Genomic DNA, 19,596 nt, shown 5'->3' on the forward strand with positions numbered 1-19,596 from the left:
CTCGTCCACCGCCGGAGCCGCCACCGCGGACAGATGCCCACCCAGACCCTCCCCTTGAGTTTTAGGGGTGCGCCCGGAGTTCGCACCTTGAGGGGGGGGGGGTTCTGTCACGTTCCTGACCTGTTTTCTGTTGTTTTGTATGTGTTTAGTTGGTCAGGGCGTGAGTTGGGGTGGGTATTCTATGTTGTGTGTCTAGTTCGTCTGTTTCTGTGTTCAGCCTAATATGGTTCTCAATCAGAGACAGCTGTCAATCGTTGTCCCTGATTGAGAATCATATATAGGTGGCTTGTTTTGTGTTGGGGATTGTGGGTGGTTGTTTCCTGTCTCTGTGTTTGTGTTCTGCACCAGCTAGGACTGTGACGGTATGTTCTTTTGTTATTTTGTATAGTGTTTTTGTTTTGTCTAATTAAATTCATTATGTCAAATTACCACGCTGCACATTGGTCCTCTGATCCTTCTCGCCTCTCCTCGTCTGAGGAGGAGGACGAAGTAGACTGCCGTTACACCTACTGCCTCTGATCTGGACGACTCACTAAACAGAGAACATCCCTGGTCGTCCCTACTGCCTCTGATCTGGACGACTCACTAAACACACATGCTTTGTTTGTAAATGATGTCTGAATGTTGTACTGTGCCCCTGGCTATCCATAAAAAAAATGTAAAACAAGAAAATGGTGGCATCTGGTTTGCTTAACAAAAAGAATTTTAAATGATTTATGCTTTTGGTTTTACTTTTGATAGTTAAGTATATTTAAAACCAAATGCTTTTAGACTTTTACTCAAGTAGTATTTTACTGGGTGACTTTCACTTTTGCTTGAGTCATTTTATATTAAGGTATCTTTACTTTTACTCAAGTATGACAATAGGATTTTTTTCCCACAACTGCAAAATAATGACTTACCATCTCATAATTATGACTCACAATCTCGTAATTATAATTTACTATCTCATATCTCATAATTATTACTTACTATCTCATTACTTGTAGTCAGATCTTGTTTTTTTTTGGTGGTAGGAATGGGGCTTCCATAGATTTTGATCAGTCAGGAAAATAAATACATTACATGAATATGTTGGATTGTATAAATGTCTTATTAACGCAATCACGATCACTGCTGCATCTTAAATAATCCCTTATTGTTCCATTACATCACAGTTATAAAACATAAAACATGGCTAATCGGGCACCAGGCTGTGTTATATCCTCATGTTGACAGTAATGTGAGTCCTTCTCTGTCTGTCCCCTGCAGTGTCCCTCTGTGGGACAGATCTTGTCCCACTATGGGTTGACTAACGCCAGTCAGCTGACAGTGGAGCATCTGGAGAGGATCTGTCCTGCTGTGTTGACTCAGGTGCTGCTGCCCTCCTGCCCATATAAAAAAAAAATGACCCTGCAGCCTGTTACCTACCATGGTGAGTACAATTTAAAAACCCCACGGTACTGAAACCTGTTACCTACCACGGTGAGTACCATACTAACCCACGGTACTGAAACCTGTTACCTACCATGGTAAGTAGCATACTAACCCACGGTACTGAAACATGTTACATACCATGGTGAGTACCATACTAACCCACGGTACTGAAACCTATTACCTACCATGGTGAGTACCATACTAACCCACGGTACTGAAACCTGTTACCTACCATGGTGAGTACCATACTAACCCACGGTACTGAAACCTGTTACCTACCATGGTGAGTACCATACTAACCCACGGTACTGAAACCTGTTACCTACCATGGTGAGTACCATACTAACCCACGGTACTGAAACCTGTTACCTACCATGGTGAGTACCATACTAACCCACGGTACTGAAACCTGCTACCTACCATGGTGAGTACCATACTAACCCACGGTACTGAAACCTGTTACCTACCATGGTAAGTACCATACTAACCCACGGTACTGAAACCTGTTACCTACCATGGTAAGTACCATACTAACCCACGGTACTGAAACCTGTTACCTACCACGGTGAGTACCATACTAACCCATGGTACTGAAACCTGTTACCTACCACGGTGAGTACCATACTAACCCACGGTACTGAGGCCTGTTACCTACCATGGTGAGTACCATACTAACCCACGGTACTGAAACCTGTTACCTACCACGGTGAGTACCATACTAACCCATGGTACTGAAACCTGTTACCTACCATGGTAAGTACCATACTAACCCACGGTACTGAAACCTGTTACCTACCATGGTGAATACCATACTAACCCATGGTACTGAAACATGTTACCTACCATGGTGAGTACCACACTAACCCACGGTACTGAAGCCTGTTACCTACCATGGTGAGTACCATACTAACCCACGGTACTGAAACCTGTTTCCTACCATGGTGAGCACCATACTAACCCACGGTACTGAGGCATGTTACCTACCATGGTGAGTACCATACTAACCCACGGTACTGAGGCCTGTTACCTACCATGGTGAGTACCATACTAACCCACGGTACTGAAACCTGTTACCTACCAAGGTGAGCACCATACTAACCCACGGTACTGAGGCATGTTACCTACCATGGTGAGTACCATACTAACCCACGGTACTGAAACCTGTTACCTACCACGGTGAGTACCATACTAACCCACGGTACTGAAACCTGTTACCTACCACGGTGAGTACCATACTAACCCACGGTACTGAAACCTGTTACCTACCACGGTGAGTACCATACTAACCCACGGTACTGAAACCTGTTACCTACCATGGTGAGCACCATACTAACCCACGGTACTGAAACCTGTTACCTACCATGGTGAGTACCATACTAACCCATGGTACTGAGGCCTGTTACCTACCATGGTGAGTACCATACTAACCCACGGTACTGAAACCTGTTACCTACCATGGTGAGTACCATTCTAACCCACGGTACTGAAACCTGTTACCTACCATGGTAAGTACCATACTAACCCACGGTACTGAAACCTGTTACCTACCATGGTAAGTACCATACTAACTCACGGTACTGAAACCTGTTACCTACCATGGTAAGTACCATACTAACCCACGGTACTGAAACCTGTTACCTACCATGGTGAGTACCATTCTAACCCACGGTACTGAAACCTGTTACCTACCATGGTAAGTACCATACTAACCCACGGTACTGAAACCTGTTACCTACCATGGTAAGTACCATACTAACCCACGGTACTGAAACCTGTTACCTACCACGGTGAGTACCATACTAACCCACGGTACTGAAACCTGTTACCTACCACGGTGAGTACCATACTAACCCACGGTACTGAAACCTGTTACCTACCATGGTAAGTACCATACTAACCCACGGTACTGAAACCTGTTACCTACCATGGTGAGTACCATACTAACCCACGGTACTGAAACATGTTACCTACCATGGTGAGTAGCATATACAACCCCCACGGCCCTGAAGCCTGTTACCTACCACGGTGAGTACCATACTAACCCACGGTACTGAAACCTGTTACCTACCATGGTGAGTACCATACTAACCCACGGTACTGAAACCTGTTACCTACCACGGTGAGTACCATACTAACCCACGGTACTGAAACCTGTTACCTACCACGGTGAGTACCATACTAACCCACGGTACTGAAACCTGTTACCTACCATGGTAAGTACCATACTAACCCACGGTACTGAAACATGTTACCTACCATGGTGAGTAGCATATACAACCCCCACGGCCCTGAAGCCTGTTACCTACCATTTCCTACCATGTTACCTACCCTTACCTACCATGTTACCTACATTACCTACCACGACCTACCATGATACCTACCATGTTGTCTACCATGTTACTTACTATTACCCACCATGTTACCTACCATTACCTACAATATGCTGAATTTGAGCCGGATCTTCCCAGAACAGGACCTCACACCTCTCAGTTTTGGACTGTTTCGTTCTGGAACACATTTACCAGGATCCAGTACCTCTCTTGGCATGAAAAATAATTGTCACTATTTGCAACGTAAAAATTATAATAAACACAATCAGAGTTAATTCAAGTTAATTCAAATTCTCCTGCCCCCTAAAAAACAATGTGAAAACGGGTCTGATGTTTGAAGAATTGATTCATGTTGGACTGGCCCAGGTCTGATGTTTGAAGAATTGATTCATATTGGACTGGCCCGGGTCAGATGTTTGAAGAATTAATTCATGTTGGACTGGCCCGGGTCAGATGTTTGAAGAATTGATTCATGTTGGACTGGCCCGGGTCAGATGTTTGAAGAATTGATTCATATTGGACTGGCCCGGGTCAGATGTTTGAAGAATTAATTCATGTTGGACTGGCCCGGGTCTGATGTTTGAAGAATTGATTCATATTGGACTGGCCCGGGTCTGATGTTTGAAGAATTGACTCATGTTGGACTGGCCCGGGTCTGATGTTTGAAGAATTGATTCATATTGGACTGGCCCGGGTCTGATGTTTGAAGAATTGACTCATGTTGGACTGGCCCAGGTTTGATATTTGAAGAATTGATTCATGTTGGACTGGCCCTGTTTTGATATTTTAAGAATTGATTCATGTTGGACTGGCCCAGGTTTGATATTTGAAGAATTGATTCATGTTGGACTGGCCCTGTTTTGATATTCTAAGAATTGATTCATGTTGGACTGGCCCGGGTCAGATGTTTGAAGAATTGATTCATGTTGGACTGGCCCAGGTCTGATGTTTGAAGAATTGATTCATGTTGGACTGGCCCGGGTCAGATGTTTGAAGAATTGATTCATGTTGGACTGGCCCAGGTCTGATGTTTGAAGAATTGATTCATGTTGGACTGGCCCGGGTCAGATGTTTGAAGAATTGATTCATGTTGGACTGGGCCGGGTTTATGGTTTGCGCAATATTGTAGCCTATATAGACCAACCCGTGGCCATTGCTGTGGTGAGAAAGAGAAGCGCACCTGTATCTCTCACAGTAGTAGAATGAGATTCGCTTTATATGATTTCTCTTTGCTCTGATAGACATGAGCCTTGCAACTCTTTTATTTATTTATTTAATTTAACCCTTTATTTAACTAGTTAAACAGTTAAACAACAAATTCTTATTTACAATGACGGCCTACCGAAAGGCAAAAGGCTGGAACCTCTCATCTCTCCAGCGTTGCACAACATCATTTATTCAAGATCGTAGCCGCGGGAAGGGTCCTGGAGGAACCCCAGATCAATTGAAATTCTGTACATTTGCCGAAGAATTACCGGTGGCTGTTCTGAAAGAAATGCAATAACTCTGAATACTATACTATAACTCTGAATACTATACTATAACTCTGAATACTATACTATACCTCTGAATACTTACTATACTATAACCCTGAGTACTATACTATGACTCTGAATACTATACATCTGAATACTATACTATAACTCTGAGTACTATACTATACCTCTGAATACTATACTATAACTCTGAATATTACACTATAACTCTGAATATTATACTATACCTCTGAATACTATACTATAACTCTGAATATTACACTATAACTCTGAATATTATACTATAACTCTGAATACTATACTATAACTCTGAATACTATACTATACATCTGAATACTTACTATACTATAACCCTGAGTACTATACTATAACTCTGAATACTATACTATACATCTGAATACTATACTATAACTCTGAGTACTATACTATACCTCTGAATACTATACTATAACTCTGAATATTACACTATAACTCTGAATATTATACTATACCTCTGAATACTATACTATAACTCTGAATATTACACTATAACTCTGAATATTATACTATAACTCTGAGTACTATACTATAACTCTGAATACTATACTATAAATCTGAATACTATACTATAACTCTGGATACTATACTATAACTCTGAATACTATACTATAACTCTGGATACTATACTATAACTCTGAATACTATACTATAACTCTGAATACTATAACTCTGAATACTATACTATAACTCTGAATACTATACTATAACTCTGAATACTATACTATAACTCTGAATACTATACCAGCAGTAAGTCTATAATTTAGCAACAGATGCCTAGCTGTGGTTATTGTGTGTCGAACAATCACAAGGTACGCCTACAGTCAGGAACGCACAACAAATCTATCAGTTAATAACCTCATGCAGCCAAAACAGGCCTTTCGACCAATATTTCAAATACCATTGAAGGAAAACACAAGTTGGAAAGCAAATGGCTCCTGATAAAAATAAAAGACTGTCTGTAGTCTACCATGTTATCAACTTCCAAATAGGCCTATTGAGCGAACAGCATTGTTTTACAAAGTCAAAACATTTTTTAAATTCCCATTGTGTGCAAATTCCGTAAGTGCCTTTTCTCGACTAGTCTATTCCAGTATGCAAAAGCACTGATAATGCTATACTAAAACGGGGATGTTTTTTTTCATGCGTTCTGGTACCTCAGATCCCCCTCTCGGGCCAAAATGTTTGTTCCGGCACCTTCCAATTTTATAAATTAAGCACTGGCTACCAAGCATAAAGCCTCTCTGTATCCAAAAAGCCAATGTACCTGAATTAATGCTTGATGCCCCTGTGCTATACGAACCATAAGCTAATGCTTGATACACCTGTTCTGTTCCATATGGACCTGAGACTCAGCTCCATAATCAACCTCATTGTTCTTGGGGACAGAGGGAGCATGAAGGAATGAGATTATTATCTGGGCTATTGAGAGAAAACACACACACACACACACACACACACACACACACACACACACACACACAGACACAGACACACACACACACACACACACACACACAGACACACAAATACACACACACACACTAACACACACTAACACACGCTCACTGATAGCTAGCTGATGATAGCAGCAAGGTTTCAGATACACATTCCTGCAGGGAGCCTGTGTGTGATCAAAGAAAACCCAATGTACCCTAATACTGTCATAAGATACCCTTATTACCCCAAAGTACACTACCTGTAACCTAATACTGTCATAAGATACCCTTATTACCCCAAAGTACCCTATAACCTAATACTGTCACAAGATACCCTTATTACCCCAAAGTACCCTATAACCTAATACTGTCACAAGATACCCTTATTACCCCAAAGTACCATATAACCTAATACTGTCACAAGATACCCTTATTACCCCAAAGTACCATATAACCTAATACTGTCATAAGAAACCCTTATTACCCCAAAGTACCATATAACCTAATACTGTCATAAGAAACCCTTATTACCCCCAAAGTACCCTATAACCTAATACTGTCACAAGAAACCCTTATTACCCCAAAGTACCCTATAACCTAATACTGTCATAAGATACCCTTATTACCCCCAAAGTACCCTATAATCTAATACTGTCATAAGAAACCCTTATTACCCCAAAGTACCCCATAACCTAATACTGTCATATACGAGCTTCGATCTGCTGCTGTCTAAACTTAGGTAGATGTTGGACATCTTGATGCTGTGATCAGTAGTGATGCTGTGATCAGTAGTGATGCTGTGATCAGTATTGATGCTGTGATCAGTAGTGATGCTGTGATCAGTAGTGATGCTGTGATCAGTAGTGATGCTGTGATCAGTATTGATGCTGTGATCAGTAGTGATGCTGTGATCAGTATTGATGCTGTGATCAGTAGTGATGCTGTGATCAGTATTGATGCTGTGATCAGTATTGATGATGTGATCAGTAGTGATGCTGTGATCAGTAGTGATGCTGTGATCAGTAGTGATGCTGTGATCAGTAGTGATGCTGTGATCAGTATTGATGCTGTGATCAGTAGTGATGCTGTGATCAGTATTGATGCTGTGATCAGTATTGATGCTGTGATCAGTATTGATGCTGTGATCAGTATTGATGATGTGATCAGTAGTGATGCTGTGATCAGTAGTGATGCTGTGATCAGTAGTGATGCTGTGATCCGTATTGATGCTGTGATCAGTAGTGATGCTGTGATCAGTAGTGATGCTGAGATCAGTAGTGATGCTGTGATCAGTAGTGATGCTGTGATCAGTAGTGATGCTGTGATCAGTAGTGATGCTGTGATCAGTAGTGATGCTGTGATCAGTATTGATGCTGTGATCAGTAGTGATGCTGTGATCAGTATTGATGCTGTGATCAGGATGGATTAGTAACACTGTGGTTACAGGTTGGGTCAGTAACACTGGTTACAGGTTGGGTCAGTAACACTGTGGTTACAGGTTGGGTCAGTAACACTGGTTACAGGTTGGGTCAGTAACACTGGTTACAGGTTGGGTCAGTGACACTGGTTACAGGTTGGGTCAGTAACACTGGTTACAGGTTGGGTCAGTGACACTGGTTACAGGTTGGGTCAGTAACACTGGTTACAGGATGGGTCAGTAACACTGGTTATAGGATGGGTCAGTAACACTGGTTACAGGATGGGTCAGTAACACTGGTTACAGGTTGGGTCAGTAACACTGGTTACAGGTTGGGTCAGTAACACTGTGGTTACAGGATGGGTCAGTAACACTGGTTACAGGATGGGTCAGTAACACTGGTTACAGGTTGCGTCAGTAACACTGGTTACAGGTTGGGTCAGTAACACTGGTTACAGGTTGGGTCAGTAACACTGTGGTTACAGGTTGGGTCAGTGACACTGTGGTTACAGGTTGGGTCAGTAACACTGGTTACAGGTTGGGTCAGTAACACTGGTTACAGGATGGGTCAGTAACACTGGTTATAGGATGGTTCAGTAACACTGGTTACAGGTTGGGTCAGTAACACTGTGGTTACAGGTTGGGTCAGTAACACTGGTTACAGGTTGGGTCAGTAACACTGGTTACAGGATGGGTCAGTAACACTGGTTACAGGATGGGTCAGTAACACTGGTTACAGGTTGGGTCAGTAACACTGGTTACAGGATGGGTCAGTAACACTGGTTACAGGATGGGTCAGTAACACTGGTTATAGGTTGGGTCAGTAACACTGTGGTTACAGGTTGGGTCAGTAACACTGGTTACAGGATGGGTCAGTAACACTGGTTACAGGATGGGTCAGTAACACTGTGGTTACAGGATGGGTCAGTAACACTGTGGTTACAGGTTGGGTCAGTAACACTGGTTACAGGATGGGTCAGTAACACTGGTTACAGGATGGGTCAGTAACACTGTGGTTACAGGATGGGTCAGTAACACTGGTTACAGATTGGGTCAGTAACACTGGTTACAGGTTGGGTCAGTAACACTGGTTACAGGTTGGGTCAGTAACACTGGTTACAGGTTGGGTCAGTAACACTGGTTACAGGTTGGGTCAGTAACACTGTGGTTACAGGTTGGGTCAGTGACACTGTGGTTACAGGATGGGCCAGTAACACTGTGGTTACAGGATGGGTCAGTGACACTGTGGTTACAGGATGGGTCAGTAACACTGGCTACAGGATGGGTCAGTAACACTGGTTACAGGTTGGGTCAGTAACACTGTGGTTACAGGATGGGTCAGTAACACTGTGGTTACAGGTTGGGTCAGTGACACTGTGGTTACAGGTTGGGTCAGTAACACGTGTTACAGGTTGGGTCAGTAACACTGGTTACAGGATGGGTCAGTAACACTGGTTACAGGATGGGTCAGTAACACTGAGGTTACAGGATGGGTTAGTAACACTGGTTACAGGTTGGTTCAGTAACACTGGTTACAGGTTGGGTCAGTAACACTGGTTACAGAATGGGTCAGTAACACTGGTTATAGGATGGGTCAGTAACACTGGTTACAGGATGGGTCAGTAACACTGGTTACAGGTTGGGTCAGTAACACTGGTTACAGGTTGGGTCAGTAACACTGTGGTTACAGGATGGGTCAGTAACACTGGTTATATGATGGGTCAGTAACACTGGTTACAGGATGGGTCAGTAACACTGGTTACAGGTTGCGTCAGTAACACTGGTTACAGGTTGGGTCAGTAACACTGGTTACAGGTTGGGTCAGTAACACTGTGGTTACAGGTTGGGTCAGTGACACTGTGGTTACAGGATAGGTCAGTAACACTGGTTACAGGATGGGTCAGTAACACTGGTTACAGGTTGGGTCAGTAACACTGTGGTTACAGGTTGGGTCAGTAACACTGTGGTTACAGGTTGGGTCAGTAACACTGGTTACAGGTTGGGTCAGTAACACTGGTTACAGGATGGGTCAGTAACACTGGTTATAGGATGGTTCAGTAACACTGGTTACAGGTTGGGTCAGTAACACTGTGGTTACAGGTTGGGTCAGTAACACTGGTTACAGGTTGGGTCAGTAACACTGGTTACAGGATGGGTCAGTAACACTGCTTACAGGATGGGTCAGTAACGCTGGTTACAGGTTGGGTCAGTAACGCTGGTTATAGGATGGGTCAGTAACACTGGTTACAGGATGGGTCAGTAACACTGTGGTTACAGGATGGGTCAGTAACACTGGTTACAGGTTGGGTCAGTAACACTGGTTATAGGATGGGTCAGTAACACTGGTTACAGGATGGGTCAGTAACACTGGTTACAGGATGGGTCAGTAACACTGGTTACAGGTTGGGTCAGTAACACTGGTTACAGGATGGGTCAGTAACACTGTGGTTACAGGTTGGGTCAGTAACACTGTGGTTACAGGTTGGGTCAATAACACTGGTTACAGGTTGGGTCAGTAACACTGGTTACAGGATGGGTCAGTAACACTGGTTACAGGTTGGATCAGAAACACTGTGGTTACAGGTTGGGTCAGTAACACTCTGGTTACAGGTCGGGTCAGTAACACTGGTTACAGGTTGGGTCAGTAACACTGGTTACAGGTTGGGTCAGTAACACTGGTTACAGGATGGGTCAGTAACACTGGTTACAGGTTGCGTCAGTAACACTGGTTACAGGTTGGGTCAGTAACACTGGTTACAGGTTGGGTCAGTAACACTGTGGTTACAGGTTGGGACAGTGACACTGTGGTTACAGGATGGGTCAGTAACACTGGTTACAGGATGGGTCAGTAACACTGGTTACAGGATGGGTCAGTAACACTGTGGTTACAGGTTGGGTCAGTAACACTGTGGTTACAGGATGGGTGAGTAACACTGGTTACAGATTGGGTCAGTAACACTGGTTACAGGATGGGTCAGTAACACTGTGGTTACAGGATGGGTCAGTAACACTGGTTACAGGTTGGGTCAGTAACACTGGTTACAGGATGGGTCAGTAACACTGTGGTTACAGGTTGGGTCAGTAACACTGGTTACAGGATGGGTCAGTAACACTGTGGTTACAGGTTGGGTCAGTAACACTGGTTACAGGTTGGGTCAGTAACACTGGTTACAGGTTGGGTCAGTGACACTGGTTACAGGTTGGGTCAGTAACACTGGTTACAGGTTGGGTCAGTAACACTGGTTACAGGTTGGGTCAGAATCACTGTGGTTACAGGTTGGGTCAGTAACACTGTGGTTACAGTTTGGGTCAGTGACAATGTGGTTACAGGATGGGTCAGTAACACTGGTTACAGGATGGGTCAGTAAGACTGGTTACAGGTTGGGTCAGTAACACTGTGGTTACAGGTTGGGTCAGTAACACTGTGATTACAGGTTGGGTCAGTAACACTGGTTACAGGTTGGGTCAGTAACACTGGTTACAGGATGGGTCAGTAACACTGGTTATAGGATGGTTCAGTAATTCTGGTTACAGGTTGGGTCAGTAACACTGTGGTTACAGGTTGGGTCAGTAACACTGGTTACAGGTTGGGTCAGTAACACTGGTTACAGGATGGGTCAGTAACACTGGTTACAGGATGGGTCAGTAACACTGGTTACAGGATGGGTCAGTAACACTGGTTACAGGTTGGGTCAGTAACACTGGTTACAGGATGGGTCAGTAACACTGTGGTTACAGGTTGGGTCAGTAACACTGTGGTTACAGGTTGGGTCAATAACACTGGTTACAGGTTGGGTCAGTAACACTGGTTACAGGATGGGTCAGTAACACTGGTTACAGGTTGGGTCAGAAACACTGTGGTTACAGGTTGGGTCAGTAACACTGGTTACAGGTCGGGTCAGTAACACTGGTTACAGGTTGGGTCAGTAACACTGGTTACAGGTTGGGTCAGTAACACTGGTTACAGGTTGGGTCAGTAACACTGGTTACAGGATGGGTCAGTAACACTGGTTACAGGTTGGGTCAGTAACACTGTGGTTACAGGTTGGGACAGTGACACTGTGGTTACAGGATGGGTCAGTAACACTGGTTACAGGATGGGTCAGTAACACTGGTTACAGGTTGGGTCAGTAACACTGTGGTTACAGGATGGGTCAGTAACACTGTGGTTACAGGATGGGTCAGTAACACTGGTTACAGGTTGGGTCAGTAACACTGGTTACAGGTTGGGTCAGTAACACTGGTTACAGGATTGGTCAGTAACACTGGTTACAGGTTGGGTCAGTAACACTGGTTATAGGATGGGTCAGTAACACTGTGGTTACAGGTTGGGTCAGTAACACTGGTTACAGGTTGGGTCAGTAACACTGTGGTTACAGGATGGGTCAGTAACACTGGTTACAGGTTGGGTCAGTAACACTGGTTACAGGTTGGGTCAGTAACACTGGTTACAGGATTGGTCAGTAACACTGGTTACAGGTTGGGTCAGTAACACTGGTTATAGGATGGGTCAGTAACACTGTGGTTACAGGTTGGGTCAGTAACACTGTGGTTACAGGTTGTGTCAGTAACACTGGTTACACGATGGGTCAGTAATACTGGTTACAGGTTGGGTCAGTAACACTGGTTACAGGTTGGGTCAGTGACACTGTGGTTACAGGTTGGGTCAGTAACACTGGTTACAGGTTGGGTCAGTAACACTGGTTACAGGATGGGTCAGTAACACTGTGGTTACAGGTTGGGTCAGTAACACTGGTTACAGGTTGGGTCAGTAACACCGGTTACAGGTTGGGTCAGTAACACCGGTTACAGGTTGGGTCAGTAACACCGGTTACAGGATGGGTCAGTAACACTGGTTACAGGATGGGTCAGTAACACTGGTTACAGGTTGGGTCAGTAACACTGGTTACAGGTTGGGTCAGTAACACTGTGGTTACAGGATGGGTCAGTAACACTGTGGTTACAGGATGGGTCAGTAACACTGTGGTTACAGGATGGGTCAGTAACACTGGTTACAGGATGGGTCAGTAACACTGGTTACAGGTTGGGTCAGTAACACTGGTTACAGGTTGGGTCAGTAACACTGGTTACAGGTTGGGTCAGTAACACTGTGGTTACAGGTTGGGTCAGTAACACTGTGGTTACAGGTTGGGTCAGTAACACTGGTTACAGGATGGGTCAGTAACACTGTGGTTACAGGTTGGGTCAGTAACACTGTGGTTACAGGATGGGTCAGTAACACTGGTTACAGGTTGGGTCAGTAACACTGGTTACAGGTTGGGTCAGTAACACTGGTTACAGGTTGGGTCAGAATCACTGTGGTTACAGGTTGGGTCAGTAACACTGTGGTTACAGGATGGGTCAGTAACACTGGTTACAGGTTGGGTCAGTAACACTGGTTACAGGTTGGGTCAGTAACACTGGTTACAGGTTTGGTCAGTAACACTGGTTACAGGATGGGTCAGTAACACTGGTTACAGGATGGGTCAGTAACACTGTGGTTACAGGATGGGTCAGTAACACTGTGGTTACAGGATGGGTCAGTAACACTGGTTATATGATGGGTCAGTAACACTGGTTACAGGATGGGTCAGTAACACTGGTTACAGGTTGCGTCAGTAACACTGGTTACAGGTTGGGTCAGTAACACTGTGGTTACAGGTTGGGTCAGTGACACTGTGGTTACAGGTTGGGTCAGTAACACTGGTTACAGGTTGGGTCAGTAACACTGGTTACAGGATGGGTCAGTAACACTGGTTATAGGATGGTTCAGTAACACTGGTTACAGGTTGGGTCAGTAACACTGTGGTTACAGGTTGGGTCAGTAACACTGGTTACAGGTTGGGTCAGTAACACTGGTTACAGGATGGGTCAGTAACACTGGTTACAGGATGGGTCAGTAACACTGGTTACAGGTTGGGTCAGTAACACTGGTTACAGGATGGGTCAGTAACACTGGTTACAGGATGGGTCAGTAACACTGGTTATAGGTTGGGTCAGTAACACTGTGGTTACAGGTTGGGTCAGTAACACTGGTTACAGGATGGGTCAGTAACACTGGTTACAGGATGGGTCAGTAACACTGTGGTTACAGGATGGGTCAGTAACACTGTGGTTACAGGTTGGGTCAGTAACACTGGTTACAGGATGGGTCAGTAACACTGGTTACAGGATGGGTCAGTAACACTGTGGTTACAGGATGGGTCAGTAACACTGGTTACAGATTGGGTCAGTAACACTGGTTACAGGTTGGGTCAGTAACACTGGTTACAGGTTGGGTCAGTAACACTGGTTACAGGTTGGGTCAGTAACACTGGTTACAGGTTGGGTCAGTAACACTGTGGTTACAGGTTGGGTCAGTGACACTGTGGTTACAGGATGGGCCAGTAACACTGTGGTTACAGGATGGGTCAGTGACACTGTGGTTACAGGATGGGTCAGTAACACTGGCTACAGGATGGGTCAGTAACACTGGTTACAGGTTGGGTCAGTAACACTGTGGTTACAGGATGGGTCAGTAACACTGTGGTTACAGGTTGGGTCAGTGACACTGTGGTTACAGGTTGGGTCAGTAACACTGGTTACAGGATGGGTCAGTAACACTGAGGTTACAGGATGGGTTAGTAACACTGGTTACAGGTTGGTTCAGTAACACTGGTTACAGGTTGGGTCAGTAACACTGGTTACAGGATGGGTCAGTAACACTGGTTATAGGATGGGTCAGTAACACTGGTTACAGGATGGGTCAGTAACACTGGTTACAGGTTGGGTCAGTAACACTGGTTACAGGTTGGGTCAGTAACACTGTGGTTACAGGATGGGCCAGTAACACTGGTTATATGATGGGTCAGTAACACTGGTTACAGGATGGGTCAGTAACACTGGTTACAGGTTGCGTCAGTAACACTGGTTACAGGTTGGGTCAGTAACACTGGTTACAGGTTGGGTCAGTAACACTGTGGTTACAGGTTGGGTCAGTGACACTGTGGTTACAGGATAGGTCAGTAACACTGGTTACAGGATGGGTCAGTAACACTGGTTACAGGTTGGGTCAGTAACACTGTGGTTACAGGTTGGGTCAGTAACACTGTGGTTACAGGTTGGGTCAGTAACACTGGTTACAGGTTGGGTCAGTAACACTGGTTACAGGATGGGTCAGTAACACTGGTTATAGGATGGTTCAGTAACACTGGTTACAGGTTGGGTCAGTAACACTGTGGTTACAGGTTGGGTCAGTAACACTGGTTACAGGTTGGGTCAGTAACACTGGTTACAGGATGGGTCAGTAACACTGGTTACAGGATGGGTCAGTAACGCTGGTTACAGGTTGGGTCAGTAACACTGGTTATAGGATGGGTCAGTAACACTGGTTACAGGATGGGTCAGTAACACTGTGGTTACAGGATGGGTCAGTAACACTGGTTACAGGTTGGGTCAGTAACACTGGTTATAGGATGGGTCAGTAACACTGGTTACAGGATGGGTCAGTAACACTGGTTACAGGATGGGTCAGTAACACTGGTTACAGGTTGGGTCAGTAACACTGGTTACAGGATGGGTCAGTAACACTGTGGTTACAGGTTGGGTCAGTAACACTGTGGTTACAGGTTGGGTCAATAACACTGGTTACAGGTTGGGTCAGTAACACTGGTTACAGGATGGGTCAGTAACACTGGTTACAGGTTGGGTCAGAAACACTGTGGTTACAGGTTGGGTCAGTAACACTGTGGTTACAGGTCGGGTCAGTAACACTGGTTACAGGTTGGGTCAGTAACACTGGTTACAGGTTGGGTCAGTAACACTGGTTACAGGATGGGTCAGTAACACTGGTTACAGGTTGCGTCAGTAACACTGGTTACAGGTTGGGTCAGTAACACTGGTTACAGGTTGGGTCAGTAACACTGTGGTTACAGGTTGGGACAGTGACACTGTGGTTACAGGATGGGTCAGTAACACTGGTTACAGGATGGGTCAGTAACACTGGTTACAGGATGGGTCAGTAACACTGTGGTTACAGGTTGGGTCAGTAACACTGTGGTTACAGGATGGGTGAGTAACACTGGTTACAGATTGGGTCAGTAACACTGGTTACAGGATGGGTCAGTAACACTGTGGTTACAGGATGGGTCAGTAACACTGGTTACAGGTTGGGTCAGTAACACTGGTTACAGGATGGGTCAGTAACACTGTGGTTACAGGTTGGGTCAGTAACACTGGTTACAGGTTGGGTCAGTAACACTGTGGTTACAGGTTGGGTCAGTAACACTGGTTACAGGTTGGGTCAGTAACACTGGTTACAGGTTGGGTCAGTGACACTGGTTACAGGTTGGGTCAGTAACACTGGTTACAGGTTGGGTCAGTAACACTGGTTACAGGTTGGGTCAGAATCACTGTGGTTACAGGTTGGGTCAGTAACACTGTGGTTACAGGTTGGGTCAGTGACACTGTGGTTACAGGATGGGTCAGTAACACTGGTTACAGGATGGGTCAGTAACACTGGTTACAGGTTGGGTCAGTAACACTGTGGTTACAGGTTGGGTCAGTAACACTGTGATTACAGGTTGGGTCAGTAACACTGGTTACAGGTTGGGTCAGTAACACTGGTTACAGGATGGGTCAGTAACACTGGTTATAGGATGGTTCAGTAATTCTGGTTACAGGTTGGGTCAGTAACACTGTGGTTACAGGTTGGGTCAGTAACACTGGTTACAGGTTGGGTCAGTAACACTGGTTACAGGATGGGTCAGTAACACTGGTTACAGGATGGGTCAGTAACACTGGTTACAGGATGGGTCAGTAACACTGGTTACAGGTTGGGTCAGTAACACTGGTTACAGGATGGGTCAGTAACACTGTGGTTACAGGTTGGGTCAGTAACACTGTGGTTACAGGTTGGGTCAATAACACTGGTTACAGGTTGGGTCAGTAACACTGGTTACAGGATGGGTCAGTAACACTGGTTACAGGTTGGGTCAGAAACACTGTGGTTACAGGTTGGGTCAGTAACACTGGTTACAGGTCGGGTCAGTAACACTGGTTACAGGTTGGGTCAGTAACACTGGTTACAGGTTGGGTCAGTAACACTGGTTACAGGATGGGTCAGTAACACTGGTTACAGGTTGCGTCAGTAACACTGGTTACAGGTTGGGTCAGTAACACTGGTTACAGGTTGGGTCAGTAACACTGTGGTTACAGGTTGGGACAGTGACACTGTGGTTACAGGATGGGTCAGTAACACTGGTTACAGGATGGGTCAGTAACACTGTGGTTACAGGTTGGGTCAGTAACACTGTGGTTACAGGTTGGGTCAATAACACTGGTTACAGGTTGGGTCAGTAACACTGGTTACAGGATGGGTCAGTAACACTGGTTACAGGTTGGGTCAGAAACACTGTGGTTACAGGTTGGGTCAGTAACACTGGTTACAGGTCGGGTCAGTAACACTGGTTACAGGTTGGGTCAGTAACACTGGTTACAGGTTGGGTCAGTAACACTGGTTACAGGATGGGTCAGTAACACTGGTTACAGGTTGCGTCAGTAACACTGGTTACAGGTTGGGTCAGTAACACTGGTTACAGGTTGGGTCAGTAACACTGTGGTTACAGGTTGGGACAGTGACACTGGTTACAGGATGGGTCAGTAACACTGGTTAAAAGGTTGGGTCAGTAACACTGTGGTTACAGGTTGGGTCAGTAACACTGTGATTACAGGTTGGGTCAGTAACACTGGTTACAGGTTGGGTCAGTAACACTGGTTACAGGATGGGTCAGTAACACTGGTTATAGGATGGTTCAGTAATTCTGGTTACAGGTTGGGTCAGTAACACTGTGGTTACAGGTTGGGTCAGTAACACTGGTTACAGGTTGGGTCAGTAACACTGGTTACAGGATGGGTCAGTAACACTGGTTACAGGATGGGTCAGTAACACTGGTTACAGGATGGGTCAGTAACACTGGTTACAGGTTGGGTCAGTAACACTGGTTACAGGATGGGTCAGTAACACTGTGGTTACAGGTTGGGTCAGTAACACTGTGGTTACAGGTTGGGTCAATAACACTGGTTACAGGTTGGGTCAGTAACACTGGTTACAGGATGGGTCAGTAACACTGGTTACAGGTTGGGTCAGAAACACTGTGGTTACAGGTCGGGTCAGTAACACTGGTTACAGGTCGGGTCAGTAACACTGGTTACAGGTTGGGTCAGTAACACTGGTTACAGGTTGGGTCAGTAACACTGGTTACAGGATGGGTCAGTAACACTGGTTACAGGTTGCGTCAGTAACACTGGTTACAGGTTGGGTCAGTAACACTGGTTACAGGTTGGGTCAGTAACACTGTGGTTACAGGTTGGGACAGTGACACTGTGGTTACAGGATGGGTCAGTAACACTGGTTACAGGATGGGTCAGTAACACTGGTTACAGGTTGGGTCAGTAACACTGTGGTTACAGGTTGGGTCAGTAACACTGTGGTTACAGGATGGGTCAGTAACACTGGTTACAGGTTGGGTCAGTAACACTGGTTACAGGTTGGGTCAGTAACACTGGTTACAGGTTGGGTCAGTAACACTGGTTATAGGATGGGTCAGTAACACTGTGGTTACAGGTTGGGTCAGTAACACTGTGGTTACAGGTTGTGTCAGTAACACTGGTTACACGATGGGTCAGTAATACTGGTTACAGGTTGGGTCAGTAACACTGGTTACAGGTTGGGTCAGTGACACTGTGGTTACAGGTTGGGTCAGTAACACTGGTTACAGGTTGGGTCAGTAACACTGGTTACAGGATGGGTCAGTAACACTGTGGTTACAGGTTGGGTCAGTAACACCGGTTACAGGTTGGGTCAGTAACACCGGTTACAGGTTGGGTCAGTAACACCGGTTACAGGTTGGGTCAGTAACACTGGTTACAGGATGGGTCAGTAACACTGGTTACAGGATGGGTCAGTAACACTGGTTACAGGTTGGGTCAGTAACACTGGTTACAGGTTGGGTCAGTAACACTGTGGTTACAGGATGGGTCAGTAACACTGGTTACAGGATGGGTCAGTAACACAGGTTACAGGTTGGGTCAGTAACACTGGTTACAGGATGGGTCAGTAACACTGTGGTTACAGGTTGGGTCAGTAACACTGGTTACAGGATGGGTCAGTAACACTGTGGTTACAGGTTGGGTCAGTAACACTGGTTACAGGTTGGGTCAGTAACACTGGTTACAGGTTGGGTCAGTGACACTGGTTACAGGTTGGGTCAGTAACACTGGTTACAGGTTGGGTCAGTAACACTGGTTACAGGTTGGGTCAGAATCACTGTGGTTACAGGTTGGGTCAGTAACACTGTGGTTACAGGATGGGTCAGTAACACTGGTTACAGGTTGGGTCAGTAACACTGGTTACAGGTTGGGTCAGTAACACTGGTTACAGGTTTGGTCAGTAACACTGGTTACAGGATGGGTCAGTAACACTG

The 19,596-nt window shown here is 45.2% G+C and overlaps 1 protein-coding gene across 1 annotated transcript in view; it reads left to right on the plus strand.

Moving 5' to 3' along the window:
* The first annotated feature begins 1,242 nt into the window (after positions 1 to 1,242).
* slc39a8 (solute carrier family 39 member 8) overlaps positions 1,243 to 19,596 on the plus strand; it is a 39,633-nt gene continuing 21,279 nt past the window's right edge. Inside the window, exon 1 of the mRNA XM_038967005.1 lies at positions 1,243 to 1,414. Within this exon, the coding sequence (XP_038822933.1) occupies positions 1,387 to 1,414 (28 nt within the window). The 5' untranslated portion in view covers positions 1,243 to 1,386. The remainder of the gene's footprint in view (positions 1,415 to 19,596) is intronic.

Source organism: Salvelinus namaycush, chromosome 28 (assembly GCF_016432855.1).
Source record: "Salvelinus namaycush isolate Seneca chromosome 28, SaNama_1.0, whole genome shotgun sequence".
Classification (NCBI taxonomy): Eukaryota; Metazoa; Chordata; class Actinopteri; order Salmoniformes; family Salmonidae; genus Salvelinus; species Salvelinus namaycush.